The sequence below is a fragment of the Notolepis coatsorum genome (assembly GCF_963971535.1).
Source record: "Notolepis coatsorum genome assembly, chromosome: 9".
Taxonomy (NCBI): Eukaryota; Metazoa; Chordata; class Actinopteri; order Aulopiformes; family Paralepididae; genus Notolepis; species Notolepis coatsorum.
Window position 1 is genome coordinate 47,460,642 of NC_140173.1, and position 26,171 is coordinate 47,486,812.

A 26,171-nucleotide genomic window follows, 5' to 3' on the forward strand; every position below is an offset into this window, starting at 1 on the left:
TCGGCGAGTGTAACTCGCCCGACCATCCACCAGGCAGCGGTAATGAGCCGTCGTTGCCGTCACCTATAGGGTCCAGCTGGAGCGTCGCGGCTGTATATATGAATTATGAATGCCATGGCGAAAAAATGAAATATTGATCTCAATAACGCTGTACAGCGAGGTCTGGCGGGCAATAACGCTCTAAAGCGCTAAAATAATTTACTTAATTCATTATTAATTATGTTAATTATTCATAATTAACATATTTCTATTTATTATCAGGCTAAATCTATTTAATTTTTTTAACAAAGTTGTCATGCATCAACCAGTTTTTTTTTTTTTTGCAATAGCCTACCCTACACAATAAAAGAGCCATCTTTTAGACTAATCGGTTTAGTGGTTACATAACCATAGCTTAATCATCAGGGAAATACATTTGTAAAAAATTCATGCCTAATTTGACCATTTCACATTTCTACTGATACAAAGAACAGGCATTGTAGTAATGTTAGTTTAGTTGCTGTCTTGTTTTGTCACTGTGCACAACATGCAGCACTTTAAACAGAGAGGGGTCTGAAATAATTTAGAGGAGACCTGGAGTTGATGAGTAAATGACTTAAAAAAACAACATCATCATACTTTTTCCATCTCAAACCTTTATTTAAACTCGAATGGCAACTGAGGTTTCCCTCGTTTACAGTCACGTCGAGTGTACATACAGAAATAAGCACCAAAAAAAAGAGCATAGAATCACACAGCATATACAATCATAACAAAGATACAACAAGATGAGGCAAAGAGCAAGGATAACAAATCAATTAAAACACGCACAACTTGATTGACAAAGAGGGGAGAATCTCAAGCTTTAACACTTTGAGTGCCAGCCACGAGAAATCTTGTTAGTTCATGCCATGCGTTGAGTGCCAAGGACGAGAAATCTCGTTATTTAATCATTATTTCTTTTATTAGTGATTTCCATTCATTTTTCATCAATCTAGCCTCACTTTACCATTGGGACTGGCTCTGAGCTCGAACAGGGAAAATACCGCCCCCTATCGTCTCCCGGATGGTAATGCACGCATTGGATTGGACTGAATGAAAATGCATGGGGAAAAAAATCCGGAATCCACATTTTACTTCTCAGGCATGTAACCCGAGCCGATTGCAGTCATCCACTCGCCGATCATCCACCAGGGGGCAGTATTGAAGCGTTGCAGAGTTGTGCCGAGTCCCACTGCATCAGACAAGGCTCCGTGAGGGAAATATGAATAACATGGCGAAAATATTAAATATGATCTCAATAATGTCGTACGCCGTGGATTGGCAGAATTCGCATGAACTTGAAACATGTCGTACAACGTGATTGGCGGGGAAAGTGTTAAGTGTCCTTTTAAAATGAAAAATAGTGCTTGGAAAAGTACTTTAAAGTCCTTGAATTCCATTTAGCAATGTCTGTGGGAACCCTGCCTATAGGGATGTGAAGGAAAGGGTGAAAGCCGGTGTACTCGCACCTCGTGGAACGTGCTGAATTCTGCACCTATGACATCGCTTCTCCCTTCCTTCCTGTTGGCAGATCTTCCTCTGGGTCTCGTATTAATCCGTCAGAAAGCACTGGTTGGACAATTGCCAGGAGACCATAAAGTCTACAAGATCACCAAGATTGCCGTCATTCCTCTGTCCGAGGAGGAGCCCCAGGAACTGGAGCTTGAGGTGTGTATGTCCACACTACAACCAGGCCTGTTGAGCGTCGTTTGATGTTTGATGTTTCATACGTTTCATATTTCTTGACCTTTTCGGTTACACTAGTGAAGATTGATTGCCATTCATGCACTCTGCCCATTCTGGGGAGTATATGACATATTTCAAATATTATTAAATATATTAAATGTTTTTGTATTCAAGTAATTTTTGTGGCGCGCACGGATTTGAATTGGCGCACAAGTGCAGCTGCCAGTTCAGTGTTTTTTTTGCTAGTATGGTCGTGAAATTGGTATTAAAGTCTTAAATTGAATTTGTTGAAACCTACAGATATATTTTTTCTATCTTTTGGCGCTTTTTTGGTGGACAAACCACCGCACACATGCACCGTGACTCGTGACTGGAGACTAGCTCTGCTAGCACACATAGCCTACGGTGTACAGACTGTTTCAAACTGTATTTTAAATTAGAAAGCAAACAAAATAAATGGACAAGAGAAAAATAAATCTCAATTTGGTCAGTATTGTCATTTGGACAAGCAAAGTCATTACTTTAAGTTGCAGGCAAGAAAGACAAGTCTGTCCACCGTCTCTGGTTTTAAAGCTGCCCTGTTGCAGGTCACAATACAAATAATAATAAAAAAAAAGTTATTTAAATATATATTTTTATCGATATAATTTTTATTATTGATTATTAAAATATATCACGATAATTATCGTTTTATCGCCCAGCCCTACCCTGATTACACTGCTGCTACTTGTGAAAAAACCCTACTATAATTTTGCCTTATTTCCCCCTAAAACAAACACGTATGTGGCCAGTGTACAGATTTAGCACTTTTGTCACTATCAAGTATTTAAATTGGAAGTGCAACCCGTACTAGAACCAAAATGAGGACATAATGTGGAACCAAAACCTATATCACCACCAACCACCACACCTACATGACAATAACATGAAGTAAACATTAACCACTAGGGATGGGTACCGAATTTGGTACTTTTAAAGGTGCTTACCGAAACACGTCGGTACTACCGAGTATCGATTCACGTGAGATACCGTTGTCGGTACTGTACTTTTAAATTTTTTAAATAAAATTTTTTAAACTTTTTTCTTCATGTCAACGTTCACACGCACAATATACGCTTACCTAGGATTTGACTTGATTCAACAACAAAGCAGTCAGGGCAATGGCAAGCCAAAAACGTCAAAAGTGTGGTTATTTGAAGTTTGGATTTTTTTTCTCACAACTGAGGTAGGTAGATTACATTTCTAGAGACTAAAGTACAGAAAAAAGGTACCGTTGGGTACCGGTATCGATTCACAGGTACCGGGTACCATATCGGTTCAAATGTGAACGGTACCCATCCCTACCAACCGCCACACCTACATGGAGGAAACACCAACCGCCACACCTACATGGAGGAAACGCCAACCACCACACCTACATGACAATAACATGGAGGAAACACCAACCACCACACCTACATGACAATAACATGGAGGAAACACCAACCACCACACCTACATGACAATAACATGGAGCAAACACCAACCACCACACCTACATGACAATAACATGGAGCAAACACCAACCACCACACCTACATGACAATAACATGGAGCAAACACCAACCACCACACCTACATGACAATAACATGGAGCAAACACCAACCACCACACCTACATGACAATAACATGGAGCAAACACCAACCACCACACCTACATGACAATAACATGGAGCAAACACCAACCACCACACCTACATGACAATAACATGGAGCAAACACCAACCACCACACCTACATGGAGGAAACACCAACCACCACACCTACATGACAATAACATGGAGCAAACACCAACCACCACACCTACATGACAATAACATGGAGCAAACACCAACCACCACACCTACATGACAATAACATGGAGCAAACACCAACCACCACACCTACATGACAATAACGTGGAGCAAACACCAACCACCACACCTACATGACAATAACATGGAGCAAACACCAACCACCACACCTACATGGAGGAAACACCAACCACCACACCTATATGACAATAACATGGAGCAAACACCAACCACCACACTTACATGACAATAACATGGAGCAAACACCAACCACCACACCTACATGGAGGAAACACCAACCACCACACCTATATGACAATAACATGGAGCAAACACCAACCACCACACCTACATGACAATAACATGGAGCAAACACCAACCACCACACCTATATGACAATAACATGGAGGAAACACTCTCTATGGCGCACACCTAGACATGGGCTGATACTGCTGCACATTTACCGTAATTGGGTACAATATGATTTCCCATTTAATGTATATGTACATGAGCACACACACAGAAAAACACACACTGAAATGGATAATTGATCTAGATCTTAGACATACTGAGAAATTACTTCAGAAGAATAAGAACATTGCTAAGATTTCAGTCTTTCAGATGTGCTTCGTGGAGGATGAGGGGGAGTACTATTATCAAGTAAGTGATATCTGAGTTGAATAATCATTCTTGGCTGCATTTTTAGACCCTAGCTGTCGGTACAACCTCCTCCTTAGGCAGCAGAATGATTATTTAGCTCCTTTTGAGGCTAGAAATCCCGTAGCTCAGTGTTGGTAGATTATTTATTGCATTAGATCACGATTGTGGTCGCTAAGGTGGATCTCTGTGACTGTAGTTGGTAGTGTTAAACCACTGTGATTCTAGTTGTAGTAGTGATCACATTGGAGAGTAACTCACTATGGATCCCACTACCCCTGCCATCCTAGTTTGATCCATAGGGGTTTTAGTTGTTATTGAGTAGTAGTCGCAGTAGTATTTATTCAGATGATTGATTGATTGAAAACGTTATTAACAGATTGCAGAATGGGTACAATACAGTACGGCTCAATACACACAATTGTTAAGGGGATGCAGACCAGAGAAATACTTTCGTCTTGTTTACATCAGGGTCCCCCATTTTCAATTCATCATAATGAGGTCGAGGCCAATTGACTTGAAGCACTTTGTCTTTGCCATCATTGATCTTGATCTCATTAAAATGAAAAGGAAATAAATCAGGACCACGTGCCTGCAGAGATGTTGTGGTTATAATCCCCTTGCTGGCCTGAATCCAGTCAGAACCATCTAGCATCCCCCCTGCTCTGGATCCCCATCAGCCTTCATACTGGACCGCTTGTTCTCACCTGGATAAGTACATAAGTACAGCATGAATTCAGAACTATTTCTCAAAAAAGGAAATTAACAAACCATATATAACTTACTGGCCAGTTTTTATATTTCACTTCCTTCTTGGTCAGATTTGACTAAACATGTGGCTGAGGTGATAGACCGGTGTTGGGATTTGATTGAAAACATTTTCCTCCTGTTTCAGCTTTGCAAGAAGCATCACTTTGGAATCGACAGACCGGAGAAATTGGCCCCGTCTCCCGACGACTCCAAGTTCCTGCTGAAGACCTTCAGTCAGATCAAGTCTAACGTGGCTGTTCCTATCAAGAAAAAGGTATCAAATATTTTTGTAGAATTAATCATGTTTAATTTCCCAGTGTTTTCCCCTCTTTTCCATCTTCTACTCTTCACCATCGTCGAGCACAATTCACTTTCAGTTCATTCAACATTCATATAGAGCAGGGGTGGGCAACCTTTTTTGGGCACGAGATCTGCCCAAACGTGCAGCCGCCAGTTCAGTGTTGCTATGTTTTTAAATATAATTTTTTTTTATTGCTAGTATGATCTTGGAATTGGTTTTCAATTTAACTTGTTGGAAGCTGCAGTTACCCTGCAGGTAACTCTTTATCATAGGCTGACTATTTAGAATAATACAAACATAGTAGGGGTGTAACGGTACACAAAAACCATGGTACGGTACGTACCTCGGTTTTGAAGTCACGGTTCGGTACGGGTTTTCGGTACAGTGGGGGAACGTTTGGCTTTGCATGTTCCACTCAGGGATCATGTAGTGTGCAGTAACTAATTGTATTTGTAGGGCTGTCAACGAATATTCTATATTGAAATTAATAATCGACTTGTAAAGATTATATTAGATTGTGAAAAAAAACAGCCCCGGGTGGGCGGTCGTTAGTGGTTAACATACAGTTGTATTCGTTCGGTACACAGCCGTTCGGTACGGTACACACTGAAACGGTTCGGTACGGATACATGTACCTTTACACCCCTAAAACATAGCATAGGTCCATATTTTAATATTAATAATAAAGTGTAAATTTATTTATTCTGACTATATAGGGAGAAAAACATGCACGTTGATATTGTGAAACAATATATATTTTTGCATTGTCATGCATTGTACAACACAAAATATTGTATATATTCTTATTTCAGAAGCAGAAATTAGTCTCCAAAAACGTCCCTCTGCTCAGTCAGTGGACGTCTGAGCAATAATGGCAAAATAATAGCACAGCCAAAGACAGGGTTCGCACAAGGTCCTTGAAGTGCTTAAAGTGCTTGATTTGTTAAAAAAAATTCAAGGCCTGGAATTCCTTAAACGGCCCATTTTTTTAACAAGGTGCATAAAAACTCATTGCAATTCAATTCAACCATTCACATTGAATGTTTTGTTCATCCATGATCAAATTGTTCTGAATCAAGAAATCGTTTTTGTTTGTTCCGTTTTAATCAAATCTGACTAGTCGCTGTCTTGCACGCTCCAACTGCTTTTCCTCATTTCTTCGTGTTTGATGCTCTAGCTTGCTCTAGCTGGCAAGCAGGCCAAGAAGATGCTTTGTATCCTTTGAGTGACATCCTTGAAAATGATAAATAGTGCTCGGAAAAATACTTAAAAGTCCTTGAATTTCATTTTGCAATGTCTGTGGGAAGCCTGCAAAGAGCACACCTGACATACACACCTTCCAAACATTGAATAAAAACATTTGACAGACTAGTCTCATGACATGTCAGATCCAGGAGGATGAGTGCCTGCTACTAGCATAACCTTCTTGTTGTGCATGTCGAAGCACGTTGTGTTTTCTTTCATGTCACACACTCCTCCATGAGAGACCTAAAAACCATGTGACACACTTTATAATTAAACTTTTATGCCTACAAACTATCCGTCACATTGTCAAGCCATGGATATTCCTTTTAATTTATGGCAATGCACAGCTCCACAAAAGCACAACAGCATCATTTCATAATAAAGCACCTCCCAATTTGCACATTCCATGAGCGAAAAGGAGCAGGGAGAAGAAAATCTTATTTTTTTAATAAATAAACAATAGAAATAGATGGTCTGTCAATTACACTTATTTAACAATCAATACTTACAATAACACGAGGGAAAAAAGGGAAGGAATAGTCATAGGGAAAGTTGTTACCTCTCAACTTCATAAAGTCTAAATGTTCTTTCTTTATACATTTTATTGAACTGAAAGATATTTGTACAACTCTTTAAATCATTCTGTAGAGAATTCCATAGTTTCCTTTTGACTTGAAGGAAGAGACTATTTTTGTACACACACACACGCACACACACACACGCACACGCACACAGCAGAGCAGCGAAGCACAGAGGGAGAGAGATGACAACCCTCTGCTCTCGAGTAACGATTCACGATTAAAGCAGCAGTTCTGCTTCCTGCATAAGGAGCAACACAGTGTTTCAGAGAGCAAGCAGCTGCACTCTTCTAGTTTCAGAGAGCGAGCAGCTGCACTCTTCTAGTTTCAGAGAGCGAGCAGCTGCACTCTTCTAGTTTCAGAGAGCGAGCAGCTGCACTCTTCTAGTTTCAGAGAGCGAGCAGCTGCACTCTTCTAGTTTCAGAGCAGTTGCACTCTTCTAGTTTCAGAGAGCGAGCAGCTGCACTCTTCTAGTTTCAGAGAGCGAGCAGCTGCACTCTTCTAGTTTCAGAGCAGCTGCACTCTTCTAGTTTCAGAGCAGCTGCACTCTTCTAGTTTCAGAGAGCGAGCAGCTGCACTCTTCTAGTTTCAGAGCAGCTGCACTCTTCTAGTTTCAGAGCAGCTGCACTCTTCTAGTTTCAGAGCAGCTGCACTCTTCTAGTTTCAGAGAGCGAGCAGCTGCACTCTTCTAGTTTCAGAGAGCGAGCAGCTGCACTCTTCTAGTTTCAGAGAGCAAGCAGCTGCACTCTTCTAGTTTCAGAGAGCGAGCAGCTGCACTCTTCTAGTTTCAGAGCAGCTGCACTCTTCTAGTTTCAGAGAGCGAGCAGCTGCACTCTTCTCACTCCCCCCCCCCCCCCCCCCCCCCCCACGTTATCAAGATGACTCACTCCAATAATACAGAACAAATGGCGTTCTGTGTTGACTCATAAAATGAGACGTAATTTTAGCTGATTCTATGGTGGCAACCTTCTCTCTCTAATAGCTCATGGACAGTGTCCTCTGTAGGCTTTGTGCCAGAATGGGACGTCCATCACCATCATCTTCAATACGACGAAACAAGAATCCTCTAGTACTAGAATGACAGGTCACCGTCTCTTGAAGTCCTATAGCCTATCCATTCTTAATCATGCTGGTAGTCTACACCCCTGGTCGTCTACACTCCTGGTCGTCTACACTCCTGGTAGTCAGGGGTGTAGACTACCAGGGGTGTAGACTACCAGGGGTGTAGACTACCAGGGGTGTAGACTACCAGGGGTGTAGACGACCAGGGGTGTAGTAGACTACCAGGGGTGTAGTAGACTACCAGGGGTGTAGTAGACTATCAGGGGTGTAGACTACCAGGGGTGTAGACTACCAGGGGTGTAGTAGACTACCAGGGGTGTAGTAGACTACCAGGGGTGTAGACGACCAGGGGTGTAGACTACCAGGGGTGTAGTAGACTACCAGGGGTGGTGTAGACTACCAGGGGTGGTGTAGACTACCAGGGGTGGTGTAGACTACCAGGGGTGTAGACTACCAGGGGTGTAGACTACCAGGGGTGTAGACGACCATGGGTGTAGTAGACTACCAGGGGTGTAGACTACCAGGGGTGTAGTAGACTACCAGGGGTGTAGTAGACTACCAGGGGTGTAGACGACCAGGGGTGTAGTAGACCAGGGGTTCCCAAACTTTTCAGGCCGCGACCCAAAAATAACGGGGTCAGAGAGCCGCGACCCCCACTATTATAGGAGGTAAAAAAAATTACACCCCTGGTAGTCTACACCCCTGGTAGTCTACACCCCTGGTAGTCTACACCCCTGGTAGTCTACACCCCTGGTAGTCTACTACACCCCTGGTAGTCTACTACACCCCTGGTCGTCTACACCCCTGGTCGTCTACACCCCTGGTCGTCTACACCCCTGGTAGTCTACTACACCCCTGGTAGTCTACACCCCTGGTCGTCTACACCCCTGGTCGTCTACACCCCTGGTAGTCTACACCCCTGGTCGTCTACACCCCTGGTCGTCTACACCCCTGGTCGTCTACACCCCTGGTAGTCTACACCCCTGGTAGTCTACTACACCCCTGGTCGTCTACACCCCTGGTAGTCTACACCCCTGGTAGTCTACACCCCTGGTCGTCTACACCCCTGGTCGTCTACACCCCTGGTAGTCTACACCCCTGGTAGTCTACTACACCCCTGGTAGTCTACTACACCCCTGGTAGTCTACTACACCCCTGGTCGTCTACACCCCTGGTCGTCTACACCCCTGGTAGTCTACACCACCCCTGGTAGTACCAATTATCATAGCAAAACAGCTTTTTCAAACAGTCTGTAATGCATTTAGGAAACGGGAGATGGGCTCATGTAATAGAATAATGGGCCACCTGGCCTGAGAAACATAAGGAGGAAAGAAAAAGTAAGGACTTACTTCTGGTCATTATTTGGGTAGAACACACATATTTTGAATGCCTTCGGCAGGTATTTTTTTTTTTTTTTTTTTTTGAGCCATTTTAATCTAGATTACTCTAGATTAAATCCAGGATTGCAGATAGATTAATCTAGATTAAAAAAATTAATCTATGCCCACCTCTATATATATATTTGCATTCAACTAAGAGATTGGCAGTCGACTATGGCTCCTTTTGATCGATTAGTCGACTATTCGTCAGTTGGAAGTCAAACTTCTTTTCTTAAATTTCTTAAATTTGAATCTAATCGAATCAAATCTAATTTAATTAACTTCCTCCTTAATTAAATTCATTGAATTGAAACCAACCCCGTCTTCAACTATTAAAGGCCCTGAACCTCTCCTACAGATTATCTTTCCTCCTTTTCTCTGTCTTCTTACTGCCACCTCTTCTTCTCCTTGCTCTCGCCCATTCCCATTCCAGTGTTCCCCTGCCTTCCAGGTCAAGGAGAACAAGGAGAAGGAGCGCCTGGAGAGGCGGCTGCTCGACGAGCTCTACAAGGTCTTCATGGACTCCGACTCCTTCTACTACAGCATGACCTACGACCTCACAAACACTGTGCAGCGGCAGGGAGACGCAGACAGGTCCAACTTGCCCCTGTGGAAACAAGTTAGTAGCAGAGAGAGAGAGAGAACAGGCTTTTAAACACACAGATCCTGGTGGTTTTTACCTACTTTCTGTACATGTGTGTTGTGTAAAGTACGCCTATCTTGTCTGATTCTTGTTTTTTGATCTTTTGCCAAGGTTGATGACCGTTTTTTCTGGAACAAACACATGATCCAGGAGCTTATCGACCTCCAGGTAACCGATTTCACCGAGACAGAAAAACACAGCTGAGTGTCGTGGGTGCACTGGGTTGCCCGACATGGATGAGTTTTGATGGCTGTGTTAATATAGTTTGTTGATGCAAATGCCAGCTACAAAAGCACCGGTGGCCATTCAGTGAAAGTGTGGCAGTTAGACATTCTGGCATTTATCAGAACTCGTATCTCGTCGATATGAAAATTCTATATGAACACGTAGTGAAACCGGCCCTGCCCTGACATGTCATTCCAAGGCGTTTGGATACTCAGTAGAGTACTTCCTCTTACATGAAATATGCACTGGTTTTGAAACCGTACACTCTGTGTATGCACACCAATATCCTGTCAATATCTATATTAAAAGTATTCCACTTTTTGAGTTGATAAACAACATATCCTTCCTGTTTTCAATAAGCCCTTATAACCTATACGAGAAGCCGATATCTCCTGATACCCGGTATACTGACAGTAGCAGCTTGCTGGAGCGTTTCTATGGTAATGTTGAGAATGGTCTGTTTATTCATGCAGACCTTAACCGGGACGTGAGCTGCTATTTGGAATACTGTGTCGGCAGTGGTGGAAGAAGTACACAGTTCCTTTACTTAGGTAAATGTAAAAATACCCAGATAAATGAATACTCTGGTAAAAGTCCTCCATTCAAATTCTACTTAAGTAAAAGTAGGGAAGTATTTGCTATTGAATGTACTTAAAGGAAAACTCCAACAAGCGGACATGACTGGGTAGCCTAGGCATTGTCCAACTAACATCCCTCCCGAAGGCTACCCAGTCATGTCCGCTTCCATTCATTGTGCTAAGCTAGGCTAACATGCAGCCAGATAGCTTCCTACTCAACGCACAGAGAGGAGACTGGTATCTATCTTCTTGTCTCTCTCTGGAGAAGACGGTAAGCTAATTTCCCAAAATGTTGGAGTTTTCCTTTCAAGTATCAAAAGTAAAACATGACACATGACATTTGTGTATTGCTCTGATTAACACATTGGTTGCCAACAACGAGATTTCTCGTTATTGGCCGCCATGCGGTTTCGATTATGAGTTTCGGACTATAACGTTGGATCAATAAACGCGATCAATATTTGGAATGGCGATCAGGAATTGGATTCATCTTTGTGCAGAACATCTGATCTGAGGTAAGGAATCTATGTTACCAGTTTTGGGTTAATCAGAGTTGTTTTTCACAGCGTTCACAACGTGTGTGTGTGTGTGGCGTTAGGCGCTGAGCACGGCACGAATAAATGATTTTTCAGCCCGCTTTTGTATCGTGCATAAGAACACAAATACTCTCGATAATCTAGCGTTGATTTGAAAACGATTCATAAATCAGCCGGAAAATGACGACGTGTTTTGTGTATTCCAGTAAATGGCTATTATCGCAGATTATTTTTTTCTTTCTAGAAATCTCCAAAACTATACTCGTATTCAAAACGGTATAAAACGGAAATGTACTGATGAAAAAACAATCCGTTTCGTACATGTTGACTGCAAGCAAGTCATTGATAAGCGACGGGTGTATTAGACACATAGCCATAATTTAAGATATAGTTTAATCGCTCGCAAATGTGCTCGTCCTCCCATTGATTAACGTGCTGGCATCCAAGCGATAAATCGTCATATCCGGCTAGCACCCAATGTGTTAAAGGTGATGTTAAAGTGGTATGTGGTCCAGTTATGCTGCTCTGATTAAAGGTGATGTTAAAGTGGTATGTGGTCCAGTTATGCTGCTCTGATTAAAGGTGATGTTAAAGTGGTATGTGGTCCAATTATGCTGCTCTGATTAAAGGTGATGTTAAAGTGGTATGTGGTCCAGTTATGCTGCTCTGATTACATCCTCTTGAAGTTGACAGGCTTCAGACGTGAAAGTATATAATCTTCATAAAAAGTATATAATATTCATAATATAAGAATCTTTTTCTTCAAAGTAACTAGTAACTGATGGGTTCAGATAAATGTAAAAAGTACAATATTTCCTTTGAAATGTAGTGGAGTAAAAGTATAAAGTTCCCTAAAATGAAAATACTCCCGTAAAGTACAAGTAGTTACTTTCCACCACTCGCTGGGCTCTGGCAGGCTGTTACAGTGCTTCATCAGCCTCTCCCCCGCGCTCTAGTAGTCGCTATGAATCCGCCTCCCATCGACCCCCCCCCCCCCCCCCATCTAGTCTCCTTCTTAAATACTACTCTGGGTCTGAGGTTCTCGTCTGGCGTGCTGAGGAGTCGTTTCAGATGTCATAATTAGGGATGCTCCGATAGTGATATCGGATATCGGCCCGATATGACTAGAATAGCTAGATTGGGTATCGGTGACTATTGAATTTCTTCATATTAAATTTTTTTTTAATAACATTTTTATAATAAATAACAATTCAGTACATTTATATCTGTGTTAATTTGTTACATTTTGTTTCACTAAGTTAGGAAAGTAATGTTTTAAATCAAGCCTAACGTTGCCTTGCACAAAAGAATGATCCCAGTCTCTTCCACACAGTGAGGCATACAGTTTATTAATCGAACAATGGGTATTGGATTGGTACCCAGGTATTGGTATCGGGACTGAAAAATCGGTGCATCCCTAGTCATAATCAAATGAACGCCCTGCCCCGCCCCCATTCCTTAGAACGTCATCTGACGACATCATTCTGTGGTCTTTGAAAGAAATCGCACAGTAAAGATAAGATAAGATGATATTATTCCATCACAGCGAGGGGAGGTACAGGTATGGGCAGGGTAATAGTAGAAAGACATAAGGCAATACAATTGGATTTGAATAATATATGAGAAAAAGTATAGAAAAATATAATTAACTCTGAATATAAAAACATGAGAAAAAAAATATTACTAAACTAGTAAACTATATAATTAACTTTGTTTGTTTATTTTTATTTTCTTACCCAGGGACAGTGCACATTAATGAACATCTTCAGTTTCCACATCAATGTAAATGTGCCAGATTTAAGCTATTAGCTAGTTTCCATCTGTAGTCCCTGTTTACCATGCATGTCTTTATGGTGTGGGAGGAAACTGGAGTACCCAGAGGAAACCCACGCGAGCACGGGGAGAACATGCACACTCCACACAGAAAGGATCCCCTACCCCCCTAGAAGGACCACAATGGGAATAAGCTCTGACTGAGCTTTTTTGTGTCTATCATTGGCAGTATTCCAGACTGTGCTTCTGTCACATGTTATTTATATATTGTCAAATAAAGTCATTCATTCATTCAACTCTGAATATAAAAATATGAGACAAATAAACAGTGTAAACTATATCATTAACTCATTCAGCGCCAGTCACGAGAAAAGTCGGGTTAACTCGCCAATCGTTCAGCGCCAATCACGAGGAAACTCTGGTTTTAATCGTTATTTCTTTTATTAGCTATATCCATTAATTTTTCATCCATCCAGCCTGATGTCAAATCAAATCAAATGTTATCATTGGGAATGGGTCTGAGCTCGCAAAAGGTCAAATACCGCCTCCTACGCCTTCCAGCCGGTATTGCACAACATTGAAATACCTTCCACTTGGGCTGTACGCTGATCTAACAAGTCCGGTCCAGGTCTTCCTTCTCGGGCAAGAGTAACATTTATAACACATGGACTGGGGAGACTGGGAGCAGCGTGGATTATGCCTTTCGGACATACGTTGGATCAATAAACGCGATCAATATTTGGAATGGCGATCAGGAATTGGATTAATCTTTTTGCAGGACATCAGATGTGAGATAAGGACTCTATGTTACGAATCTTGGGTTAATCCGATGTTTCTTTCGCCACCATCGGAGTGTGTGTGTGTGTGTGTTTCTGACGTTGGCTGCAGGCAAAGCACTGAGAAGCGACTTTTCAGCCCCCGCTTCTGTTTGCGCATGATGACACATATAATACCGATAATCTAGCGACAAATGGCACGATTTCTAAGGAAATACATTGAAGCGCCATTTGCTCGAGTTTCTTGAGATTAGACAGAATGCTCTGGAATTATACTCTTATTCACCATGGTATAAAACGGAAATGTATGTATGAAAAAAAAAATCTGTTTTGTGCATGTTGACTGGAAGCAACTCACTGACAATCGACGGGTGTATTAGACCCATAGTTATAATATAAGATATATTTTAAGCACTCGCAAATGTTGCAGTCCCCCCATTGATTAAAGCGATGGCGCTCTAGCGCCCTCTGGCGCCCCGACCCGTGGCGCTGAATGAGTTAACCCCGAATAAACTGTAAACAAAGGTGCAGATGAGGGTCTGTATATGAATTCTTATCTTCTGCTTAACAAGTGGGTGATAAACTTGTATTCTGTCCGCCTCCACCGCTCTCAGGTCCCAGAGGTGGATTTCTGGGTGGTGCCGGTCATCCAGGGCTTCGTCCAGGTGGAGGAGCTGGTGGTGAACTACAACGAGACGTGGGACGAGGAGAGGAGCAGCCCGGAGACGCCGCCGCAGGAGCTGACCTGTGTGGACGACATGCACCCCCGCTTCACCGTGGCCCTGATCTCCAGGCGCAGCCGCCACCGTGCAGGTACTGCAGCATTATTATTATTATTATTATTATTATTATTATTATTATTATTATTATTATTATTATTATTATTATTATTATTATTATTATTATTATTATTATTATTATTATTATTATTATTATTATTTTATTTGTATTTATTTTTTATTCTTTACACAGGGTATCTTAACACATTCCCGGCCATTGGGATCCGTCTAATCTCACTCTATGAGGCCAGCTTCTCATAATAACGTTTCACTGTGCGTGAGGTTGTTTGTAGAGCTAAATCTATATTTTATATTATTGCTATGTGTCCATTGTCATTGTCAATTGACAGTATAAACCTTCCCTTCAATATGCCATAAAGAAATAATTTCTTCATCAATACGTTTCCATTTTATAGCGCTGTGAATATGAACTATATACCACATTGGTCTAGGGTAATTCCTGCAAAGCTAATTATAGGGCGCTAAGCTAATAACGTTAAATCGATTGGCGTTGCGGCCCTACACAAGCTACAGTTAAAAATCTAAATGCATATGATCGGTATCATGGTCCACCATGAATGCATGAAAGGGGGGGCGGGGGAAGTTGTTTCTGATTATTGATTATCAATAACGGCATTCGTTATTACAACAACATGCGCTGATCTATAAGTTGGCTATAATAACAATGCCCGATCAGGCTGAAATTGACATCAAATCGCTCTTACCTGTGGCCGGTTGGATTCCAAAAAGAATTTCCCAGTTATTGATCGCCATCTGGTAGATTGATATGTCCATTGGCTGATGCTATATTCCTTTATTTTTTTTTATTATCTTTTTCCCCCTCCTTTTTCCGATTTTTTCCGCATCCCACCCTTCCTGGTTGTTGCGCACTTTCCCCTACTGTTGGTCCGAGAGACCGGAGACTGTCGCATGCTTTCCTCCGACGCATGTGCAGCCAGCCGGCAGGCCAGCCTGGCCGCACAGGTTCTCACTGGGAGAGAGTGTAACGTGTGGGAGGCCGCACTACCTCTCTCTAGATCCTACCCTTGCTGAGCAGGCGCCCCGACCGAAACTGTAGGGGTCGCTGTCCACAACGCCCAGGACCCACCCGCCAGCTTTCCCACCCTCTAATACTGCCAATTGTATTAGTGTGAACGGCCAGCCAAGCTGGTGACAACGCCGGGAGCTGGATTCGAACAGGCGGATGCTATATTCCTTTACTGCATACTGAATTCGGCGTCGCAATAAGTATTCCAGGCGATCGGTTGAAGCCATTAGCTTCAGGCTAACAGAAAAATTTACCCGGAATGAAAAAAAAGTTACACCAGGTCTGAAACAAGGACTACTCCATTCTCGAGACAGCGCCACTACCAGGATGCGTCTATGCCAAATACAACGCAGTTCGGTTTCCGGGTTCCTCTGATTGGCCACGACGCCCACGTGACCCCGCGCTAGCACGCCCCCTTATCCACGCCTGCCGCTACGCCGCGCCAAGCTCCTCTGTGTGTTGCAGCGCGCGGCAGAGCGGCAGAGGTCCCTGTGTGTTCTCGCTTCCTCAATTTATACGCATGGAAGTATTGACTACGCCGTAACGAATCATTAAAAAAATATACCGTTAACTGGAATATGTTGTTTCTTTACACATATGTTGGATTATGTAATTGGTTTGTCATGACAAACCAATAAAATCGCTACTTTACATCAGGGTGAACGCTGTTAATGTCGGCGGCGGAGTCAATACAATGTCCTGCAGCGGTGGTGGGTTTAGAAGCGAACATCACAGTCAATAATTACAGCTTTAATAGCGGAGAAAGTGGGATAAAAAGGTCTCTGCCAGTTTCGCCCGAAAAGGTTATTATTAAACTACGGACATCGCCGCGACGTTACTAGTGGCACCAGCTGGTTTGTCATCCAGCTGGTGCCACTAGTAACGTCGCGGCGATGTCCGTAGTTTGATGTGCAATTGTGTTGTGGTCATCATTTGTCTCCGACTCGTTGAGAGTCATAATACCGTAATTCCTCTAATAGTAACCCCGGCTTGTATTTGTTTCAACTGTAGCGGGTACCAGGCTTGTATTAGGAGGAGGCCTGTATAAGAGGGAGGCCTATATTTCAAATTTTCAAACGGATCATAATGAATAAATCAACATTTTGTGTCAGTTTGAACCCAGTAAAATGTACTGGGTTCATTTATTGAAACCAAGTACTGTATGAAATAGTAAACAGTGCAATTACAGGTGGTCACTGGTCATTTCAATGTTTTCAAAGTGAAATCAAGTAACTAGCTCAGTATGCAGCTCAGTATATTAGTAACCCGGCTTGTATTAGGAGGCCGGCTTATAATTGCTTAGCTCAAGAGCGCACCCGGCCATTAATAGAGACCCGGCTTGTATTTGAGACCCGGTTACTATTAGAGGAATTACGGTAATAACCTTTTCGGGCAAAACTGGCAGAGACCTTTTTATCCCACTTTCTCCGCTATTAAAGCTGTAATTATTGACTGTGATGTTCGCTTCTAAACCCACCACCGCTGCAGGACATTGTATTGACTCCGCCGCCGACATTAACAGCGTTCACCCTGATGTAAAGTAGCGATTTTATTGGTTTGTCATGACAAACCAATTACATAATCCAACATATGTGTAAAGAAACAACATATTCCAGTTAACGGTATATTTTTTTAATGATTCGTTACGGCGTAGTCAATACTTCCATGCGTATAAATTGAGGAAGCGAGAACACACAGGGACCTCTGCCGCTCTGCCGCGCGCTGCAACACACAGAGGAGCTTGGCGCGGCGTAGCGGCAGGCGTGGATAAGGGGGCGTGCTAGCGTGGGGTCACGTGGGCGTCGTGGCCAATCAGAGGAACCCGGAAACCGAACTGCGTTGTATTTGGCATAGACGCTACCAGGATATGGCCGGTAATGCACTTTTCCGAATCCCAAAGGCATTTTCCAGCCAACAGAAAGAAACAGCTCCGTGACATTGAGTAGGATATTAAAATGGAATAAAAGCAAAAACAAGTCAATAACGTATATATACATTGTTGGCCCTTTAACACTTTCAGTGCCAACAACGGGAAATCTCGTTAGTTCATGCCAACCGTTGAGTGCCAACGACGAGAAATCTCGTCGTTTAATCGTTATTTTTTTAATTCGCGATTTCCATTAATATTTCATCAATATAGCCTCACGTTACCAGTGGGGATCTGTCTGAGCTCGAACAGGGAAAATACCGCCCCCTATCGTCTCTCCGGATGGTACTGCACCTCATTGGATTGAATGAAACGCATGGGGAAAAAAGAGTCCGGATTCCACATTTTACTTGTCAGGCAAGTAACCGGAGACGATCCAAGTCATTGCCCACCATCAGAACAGCGTGGAATATGTCTTTTGACCACCCAGCGTTGGATCAATAAACGCGATCGATATTTGGAATGGCGATCAGGATTGGAATAATCTTTTTGGAGAACATCTGATCTGAGGTAAGGAATCTATTTTACCAGTATTGGGATAATCGGAGCTGTTTTCACCTATATATCAACGTGTCCCCGTGTCCCCTATGTGTGGCTGTGAGTGTGTGTAGCTGATCAGGAAATAAGATAATTAATTTCTCAGCCCGCTTCTATAGTGTGCATAAGTACACATATACTATCGATAATCTAGCCTTTATTTGAAAACGATTCATAAATAGGCCGAAAAATTACGTGTTTTGTTTTGTGTATTACAGTAAAGTGCGATTCCTGCAGAATCTTTTTTTTTCTGAAAGTTTAAAAAAACAAGCGTTTTTCAAAATGGTATAAACGGAAATGAACCGATTATTTAAAAAAAAAAAAAAAAAAAAAAAAAATACGTTTCGACAATGTTGACTGCAAACAAGTCATTGATAAGCGACGGTCGTATTAGACACATAGCCATAATTTAAGATATAGTTTATGCGTTCGCAAATAGAGCTCTGTCATTGAATAGAGCGGTGGCATTCAACGGGGTAAATAGGACACAGAGGCTGGCACGGAAAGTGTTAAGCATGGAGCCCAATAACGTATATATATGTGGTTGGCCGGGACAGTGTTAAAAGGTCTTAAATTCATAATTCTACATTTTTAGGCCTTAAAAGGTATTAAAAAGTCTTAAATCTTATTTGCACAAGTATTACATTTTTTTTGGAGGGCAGCCCGGCTATCGGGAGATGAAATAATATGAAATATATGAAATGTTTTTGTATTGAAGTCGTTGTTTTTTGCGTGGCTACCGCAAGCTTGGTGCGTCTGGCGAGAGCTTGTATGGAACACGCAATAAATCATCTCCGCAATCATCTCCCAGTTAACAGAGGGTGCAAAGGTCAAGTCTGTTCTCAGATGCAGTCCAAACTCCACGCGGCCAGTTGTGTAATTCAATTCTATACGATCACGCACACACATGCACACGCACACCACACACCACACACAAGTCCTAAATAGGATTCCAGGCACAATAGGATTTGGATTACTAGATGATTACACTCCATCGCTCCAGTGAAGGATAATCCGTCATGGCGGAAAATCCGCTACTCGATGACGCCGCTGATCAACGGCCGCCTCTCCTCCCACAGGGATGCGGTACAAGCGCCGGGGCGTGGACACGGACGGCCATGTGGCCAACTACGTGGAGACGGAGCAGCTGATCCACGTGCACAGCCACACGCTGTCCTTCGTGCAGAGCCGGGGCTCGGTGCCGGTCTTCTGGAGCCAGGCGGGCTACCGCTACAACCCACGGCCCCGCTTGGAGAAAGGTCAGTGGGGGGGGGGGGGAGGGTCCTCGTGATGTGCCACACACACACCGCATGGGGCCCGTCCGGTGTGTTTGTTCTGTCTGGTGGACTACCGTGATATAATAAATAGATTAGATTTAGAATAGATTTCCGGACACATTTAAGACTTGCTTTTTGTGTGCTTTTCCGCTGCTGTCCCACAGTCTGCTACTAGCCGCATTCAACCTAGCCCTATTCAACCCTAGCCCTATTCAACCCTAGCCGCATTCAATCCTAGGCATATTCCACCCTAGCCCTATTCAACCCTAGCCGTATTCAACCCTAGCCCTATTCAACCCTAGCCGTATTCAACCCTAGCCCTATTCAACCCTAGCCGTATTCAACCCTAGCCGTATTCCACCCTAGCCGTATTCAACCCTAGTCCTATTCAACCCTAGCCGTATTCACCTCTAGCCGTATTCCACCCTAGCCGTATTCCACCCTAGCCGTATTCCACCCTAGCCGTATTCCACCCTAGCCGTATTCCACCCTAGCCGTATTCCACCCTAGCCGTATTCAACCCTAGCCGTATTCCACCCTAGCCGTATTTCACCCTAGCCGTATTCCACCCTAGCCGTATTCAACCCTAGCCGTATTCCACCCTAGCCGTATTCCACCCTAGCCATATTCCACCCCTTTGCCATTATACTCCTGATTCTTTGTCTTGTTTGTCTGTATGTAGCTACTGACCGGCGCAAAATGAATTCCCCTTGTGGACAATGGAGAACATCTAATCTAATAACACTAAATGTACCCCTGCAGTAATCTGTTAATCAGGCTCTAGCTAACACTAGCTAAATCTGATTCATTCAAAATGCTCAACTTTCAACAACATCCAGTCGTGTGATTCTCTTATTGAGTCATGGGTGGGGGCGGTAGGCACGTACCGAACCGTGGCTTCTGTGTACCGTCACACCCCCTAATTAAACACGTGTTTATCTTTATGAGCTAGTCCTACAGTGTGTGACCGAACCAATTGGGCCTGTGATTTTAAAGGATGCATCGTAATGTAAATCCATAAAGCCAATAATCCATTCGTGCAGCACTGTTGTGTGGCATCCGCCCACATGAACCCTTTTCACTGGTAAATGTGGGGTTTCTATCCAGCGTTCCTGTCTGGTCGGGGAATATGCACAACAGCCTGTTAATATGCACATTCACAGTGGATACCATACTATATATAGTGTATATATATTAGGGCTGACCCCGACTAGTCGAATAGTCGACTAATAGTTCGGAAAGGAGCCGTAGTGGACTGGGGGGGGGGGGGGGGGGGGGGGGGGCTAGAAGCGTGGCTAACGCTAATGGTGCACATACCAGCGAGGCTAACTGCCTTAAGGCCCTGTCCACACGAGAGTTTGGATTTAATATGACCGAAGTTTGAAAAAATAAAACTCCGTCCACACGGTGAACACAGGTGGACAACCGTGTATAACTGCGTACTCACGGCAGAGCTGGAACCCAGCAACCGATACATTTAGTACAATGTAATACAATGCCAAAGCAGTAGGCGGCGATGTTGTTCAGACATGAAGGCCATTTCAACCAATCAGAAAAGACTGAACGCTCACTAAACTTCCTGTTGGGTCGCGATCTGCCATTAATTAACTGAAGAAGAAGAAGTAACGTTACCGATATGAAATGGATGTAAACGTTATTTAACAGATTGCAGAATGGGTACAATACAATACGGCTCAATACAAACAATTGTTAAGGGGATGCAGTCTGGACTGGGTTCCTTATAACAATAACTTGACAACACATGAGTTTAGTTTAGCTGCAGCTACATGTTTACTCTGAGCGTCAACGGACATCAGTCGATCACAACATTCTTCAACACAGACGATACGTTTTGAACAAAAGTTTGTTACAATCATTTTCATATAACGCTACTTGGGACAGCTCTGCTGTAAACACTGGTGTAGTTGGCTCTGCTCTAATCTCTCTACCCCGCGGTCTGCCGTGAACATGGGGAATAATTGCAACAGCTCTGCTGTAAACACTGGGAATAACCTCGGTTGCTATGCCCACACGCAACTGCAAAACCGCACAACTCCACCCTGGCCACCGGTTTCAAAAGACCGCGGTTGCAGTGTAGCAAATCCCCGGTTGTGTGTGGCCGAACAGTGCAACTGCGCACATACAATCACGGTTACATTAAACCCAGCGTTCGTGTGGACGGGGCCTTAAGAAAACGGGCACAGAGGCACTGAAAGAGGATTTCACCTGTCTACATTTACATTTACATTTACATTTAGTCATTTAGCTGACGCTTTTATCCAAAGCGACTTACAAGTTCTGTACGACAAGCCATCAGGAAGGGCACAACTCTATCAGCTGAGCAACAATGTTCATCAAAGTGTTGAGTGCTACAGTGTAGGTTAGTTTATTAGGACAAGTGCATGACAGTACGGTTAGTTAGGGTTAGATCTTTTTTTTTTTTTTTTTTTTTTTTTTTTTATTCAGATAATGGTTGAAGAAGTGCGTCTTTAGTCGACGGCGAAAGATTGGACGTGATTCGGCTGTCCTAACTGGGGTGGGTAGTTCATTCCACCATTGTGGGGCAAGGACTGAGAATAGGCGACTTCTCTTTGATGACCCTCCCGGAGCTTGGATAGGAGTAGGTCTGAGGCGGCCAGAAGATGCAGAGCGTAGGGGTCTTGAGGGTGTGTAGTTAGAGACCATTGACCGGAGGTAGGCGGGAGCGGTTCCCTTTGCCGCACGGTATGCTAGGTCGAGGGCCTTGAAGCGGATTCGTGCAGCAATGGGGAGCCAGTGCAGGTCCCTAAGAAGTGGGGTGACATGGGCCGACTTCGGTAGGTTTGAGATCAGGCGGGCCGCTGCGTTCTGAATGAGTTGAAGAGGCTTAGTGGCAGTGGCCGGGAGGCCAGCTGAAGGATGAGGTTCTCGATTCAGCATTTGGAATGGGTGGGGGTTGGGAGAAGGAGCTGCGGATGTTCTCCACTTTTTCCTCAAAGAAGATCGCAAAGTCTTCGGCAGAGAAAGATGAGGGAGGGGGGGGTGGGGGGGGAGTGAGGAGGGAGGACATGGTAGCATGCAGTTTGCGAAGATTCTTGGCAGACACACATGAACACACTAGACAAATATCAAGATGTATCCATCAGTGGACCAATTGCATGCTTTCGCAGAGGACAAGAAGCCTTCAGTCGACTCCTTCAGACATTAAGCACCCCCCACAGCCCAAAAAAAAATATATAATATATATATATATATTTATATATAAAAAAAGAAGTTTGCATTCGGGGATCGACAAATTTTGGCCAATCAAAGTCGACTATACAAATCCTTAGTCGGGGACAGGCCTAGTATATATTCAGATTTAAATTCTTTATTGCCTATATTTATTGTAACACAGACCCTCATCTGCACCTTTATTTACACCCAGAAATCCACCTCTGGGACCTGAGAGCAGAGAAAATAGTGATATAGAATAACAGCCATAATTTGCCTCAGGGCATACAGAAAACATTTTTTATAATTAATTATTATAGTTAATTATAATGTTTACACTGTTTATTTGTTCTCATATTTCTATATTTGGAGTTAATTATATTGTTTACACTGTTTATTTGTTCTCATATTTCTATATTCTCAGTTAATTATATTGTTTATAGGGGGCGGCTAGGTTGCGCAGTGGGCAAGGCGCTCGCCACCAACGCAGGAGATGCTGGGTTCGAGCCCAGCTCTCGGCGTTGCTACCAGCTTGGCTGGTCGTTCATACTAATACAATTGGCAGTATTAGGGGGTGGGAAGCTGGTGGGTGGGGATCGGACGTTGTGGACAGCGACTCCTACAGGTCGGTTGGTGCGCTTGCGCAGTAGAATCAGGAAGCGATGAGGGCGGCGTGTCCCTCCCACGCAGACCCTCGCCGCTGAGAGATCGCACTGTGCAGGTGAAAAGATGCGACGGCTGCCTCCTCGAGTACCGGAGGGGACATGTGATGCAAGGCTTTGTCCACATTGCAGCCGGCTTGTGGGAGGCATGGCCTAACGGCGTTCGAGACAGGGGAGGGTAGAATTGGACAATGCGAAATTGGGGACGGGAGAAAAATAGAAAAATGGTGGAAAAAGTAGATAAAAAATGTATATTGTTTATACTGTTTATTTTTCTCATATTTTTATATTCAGATAACATTTTATTGCCCATATTTACATCTTTCTACTATTACCCTGCCCATACCTGTACCTCCCCTCCCCCATGCTGCTATGACACCTGCATTTCCCCCAAGGGGATCAATACAGAAATATCTTATCACCATTTTGCTACATTTTACCTTAACATATGCACTCATGGTGCAACATAAGGCACTTTATATAAGTGTTCCGTCCACTAAATAAGGCTTATCCTAGAATGTTAAGCCCTGCGTTTACTTTGTTCCAGGAGAGAAGGAGACCAGCGGTTACTTTTCTGCCCACTTTGAAGAACAGCTTAAACTCTACAACAAGCAGGTAAGCTAGACTGGCAGTATGGACATGAATACTGCCAGTCTATACTGGAATATGGAATATGGATATCATGCTCAGCAAACGTGTTTTCATGCCTCCTTACTTGTCCGCCCACTTTGAAGAACAGCCTAAACTCAGACGCAGTCAAGACGCCCTTAGCAATATGGACATGAATATGCATTTATGCTTATCCGACACCTCAGATGGAGAAGATAAGATAACACTTGTATTGTCCCTGGGGGGGGAATTGTCTTCTCGATAGCATCGCGCAGCAATGAAAATGGCAGGAGATGTAGAAGATGAGTCATCTCGTCACACGTCTCAGTCTGTGTGAAACTGCTTAGTTCCGGGTCTGATTTGGCCCCCGTCTGCCTTCCAGCATGTCGGCTATATGCAGCATTCCAGCGTCTGGTGACTCTGTCTCAAGCCGGTTTCTGTCGGGGGGGCTCATGTCACTGCTTGGATACGCTCCAGGCCAAAGGTCAACAGTGACTGTGTACTCAAAAAATGCACACCTATGACTCAGAGTAATATGATAGAGAGCATGTGTAGCAGATATATACAGACTGTGTACAAGCATACTGTGTAATACAGTGCCAGACTACGGATATTCCTATAGTACTATGGCTATTAAAAAAGTACCTATCCCCAGAACAATGAACATGGTCAGGACAGATGTACAAATATATGTATGAAAATGATATATTTGAGAAGCAGATACTTGAGATTGGGATATAGAAAAATAGAAACAGTCTGTCCTGGATAAGACCCCCACTGGGATACGAGCCATCATCAGGAACAGCAGAGGAGGGACTGATAGAGCTGTGCAGAGGTTGGGCTGATACAGCTGTGCAGACTGAGCAGAGGATGAGCTGATACAGCTGTACTGACTTTTTTTTTCTTCTCTTGACCCATCAGGTCATTATTAATTTAGTAGACCAAAGTGGACGTGAGAAGCTGATTGGTGACGCGTATTTGAAACAAGTCCTTCTGTACAACAATCCAAACCTCACCTACGTCTCATTTGACTTCCATGAGCACTGGTAAGAACATGTTTTAACTTGATGGTTTAGACCTCACAAGATGGCTTTCAGAGCATGTTTCGCTTCTGTGGTTCAACGTGTTTCCCAATAAAACAGGCCTGTTTGGGTAGGGCTCAACTTGAACATTAACTCATTCCGGGCCAACAGCGCCCTCTGCTGATGGCCCTTCCGTGCCAACGCTATATCCAATGGAGAATAGGACTTATTTGTGAGTGCATAAAACATATAAAATATAATGGCAATAGATCTATATAACACAGTGATCGTCAATGAATTGCTTCCAGTCAACATGTACGAAACGGATTGTTTTTTCATCGGTACATTTCCGTTTTATACCGTTTTGAATACGAGTATAGTTTTGGAGATGTCTAGTAATTCCAGAGAAAGACACGATAATAGCCCTTTAGTAGAATACACAAAACACGTTGTCATTTTTCGGCTGATTTATGAATCGTTTTCAAATAAACGCTAGATTATCGATAGTATATGTGTCCTCATGTACGAAGAGAAGCGGGGGTCTGAAAAATCGCTTCTCTGTACTTTGGTCGGCGCGAACCTCACACACACACAACGCTCTGATGGCGGTGATAAGAACATCTGATTACCCCAAGATTCATAACATAAAGGCCTTACCTCACATCTGATGTCATGCAAAAAGATTAATCCAATTCCTGATCGCCATTCCAAATATCGATCGCTTCCATTGATCCAACGTTATAGTACAAAACACAATGACCCACGATGCTCCCAGTGGGGGGACTCAATGCAATAGTATCCAGCTGCATGCCCGAGAAGTAAAACCTGGACCGGACTTATTTTTTTGATGCACAGTCCCAGCCAATCCAATCCAATGATGTGCAATACCATCCGGGAGACGATAGGCAGCGGTATTTGCCCTTTTGCAAGCTCAGACCCATTCCCAACGATAACATCAGGTTGGATGGATGAAAATGAATGGATATCGCTAATAAAAGAAATAGCGATTAAAACCCGACTATACTCGTGATTGGCACGGAAGTGATGGCGAGTTAACCCGACTATACTCGTGGTT

General features: G+C 43.3%; 1 protein-coding gene across 2 annotated transcripts in view; it reads left to right on the forward strand.

The window, feature by feature from the left end:
- The window catches only part of inpp5f (inositol polyphosphate-5-phosphatase F), an 83,356-nt gene that overhangs the window by 16,791 nt on the left and 40,394 nt on the right, over positions 1 to 26,171 (forward strand). For both annotated transcript variants that reach the window (XM_084321424.1, XM_084321425.1), the window contains exons 3-10: positions 1,553 to 1,689; positions 5,093 to 5,221; positions 9,964 to 10,131; positions 10,267 to 10,323; positions 14,658 to 14,856; positions 19,414 to 19,593; positions 24,013 to 24,080; positions 24,996 to 25,120. In XM_084321424.1, coding sequence (XP_084177550.1) covers positions 1,553 to 1,689; positions 5,093 to 5,221; positions 9,964 to 10,131; positions 10,267 to 10,323; positions 14,658 to 14,856; positions 19,414 to 19,593; positions 24,013 to 24,080; positions 24,996 to 25,120 — 1,063 coding nt within the window. The remainder of the gene's footprint in view (positions 1 to 1,552; positions 1,690 to 5,092; positions 5,222 to 9,963; positions 10,132 to 10,266; positions 10,324 to 14,657; positions 14,857 to 19,413; positions 19,594 to 24,012; positions 24,081 to 24,995; positions 25,121 to 26,171) is intronic.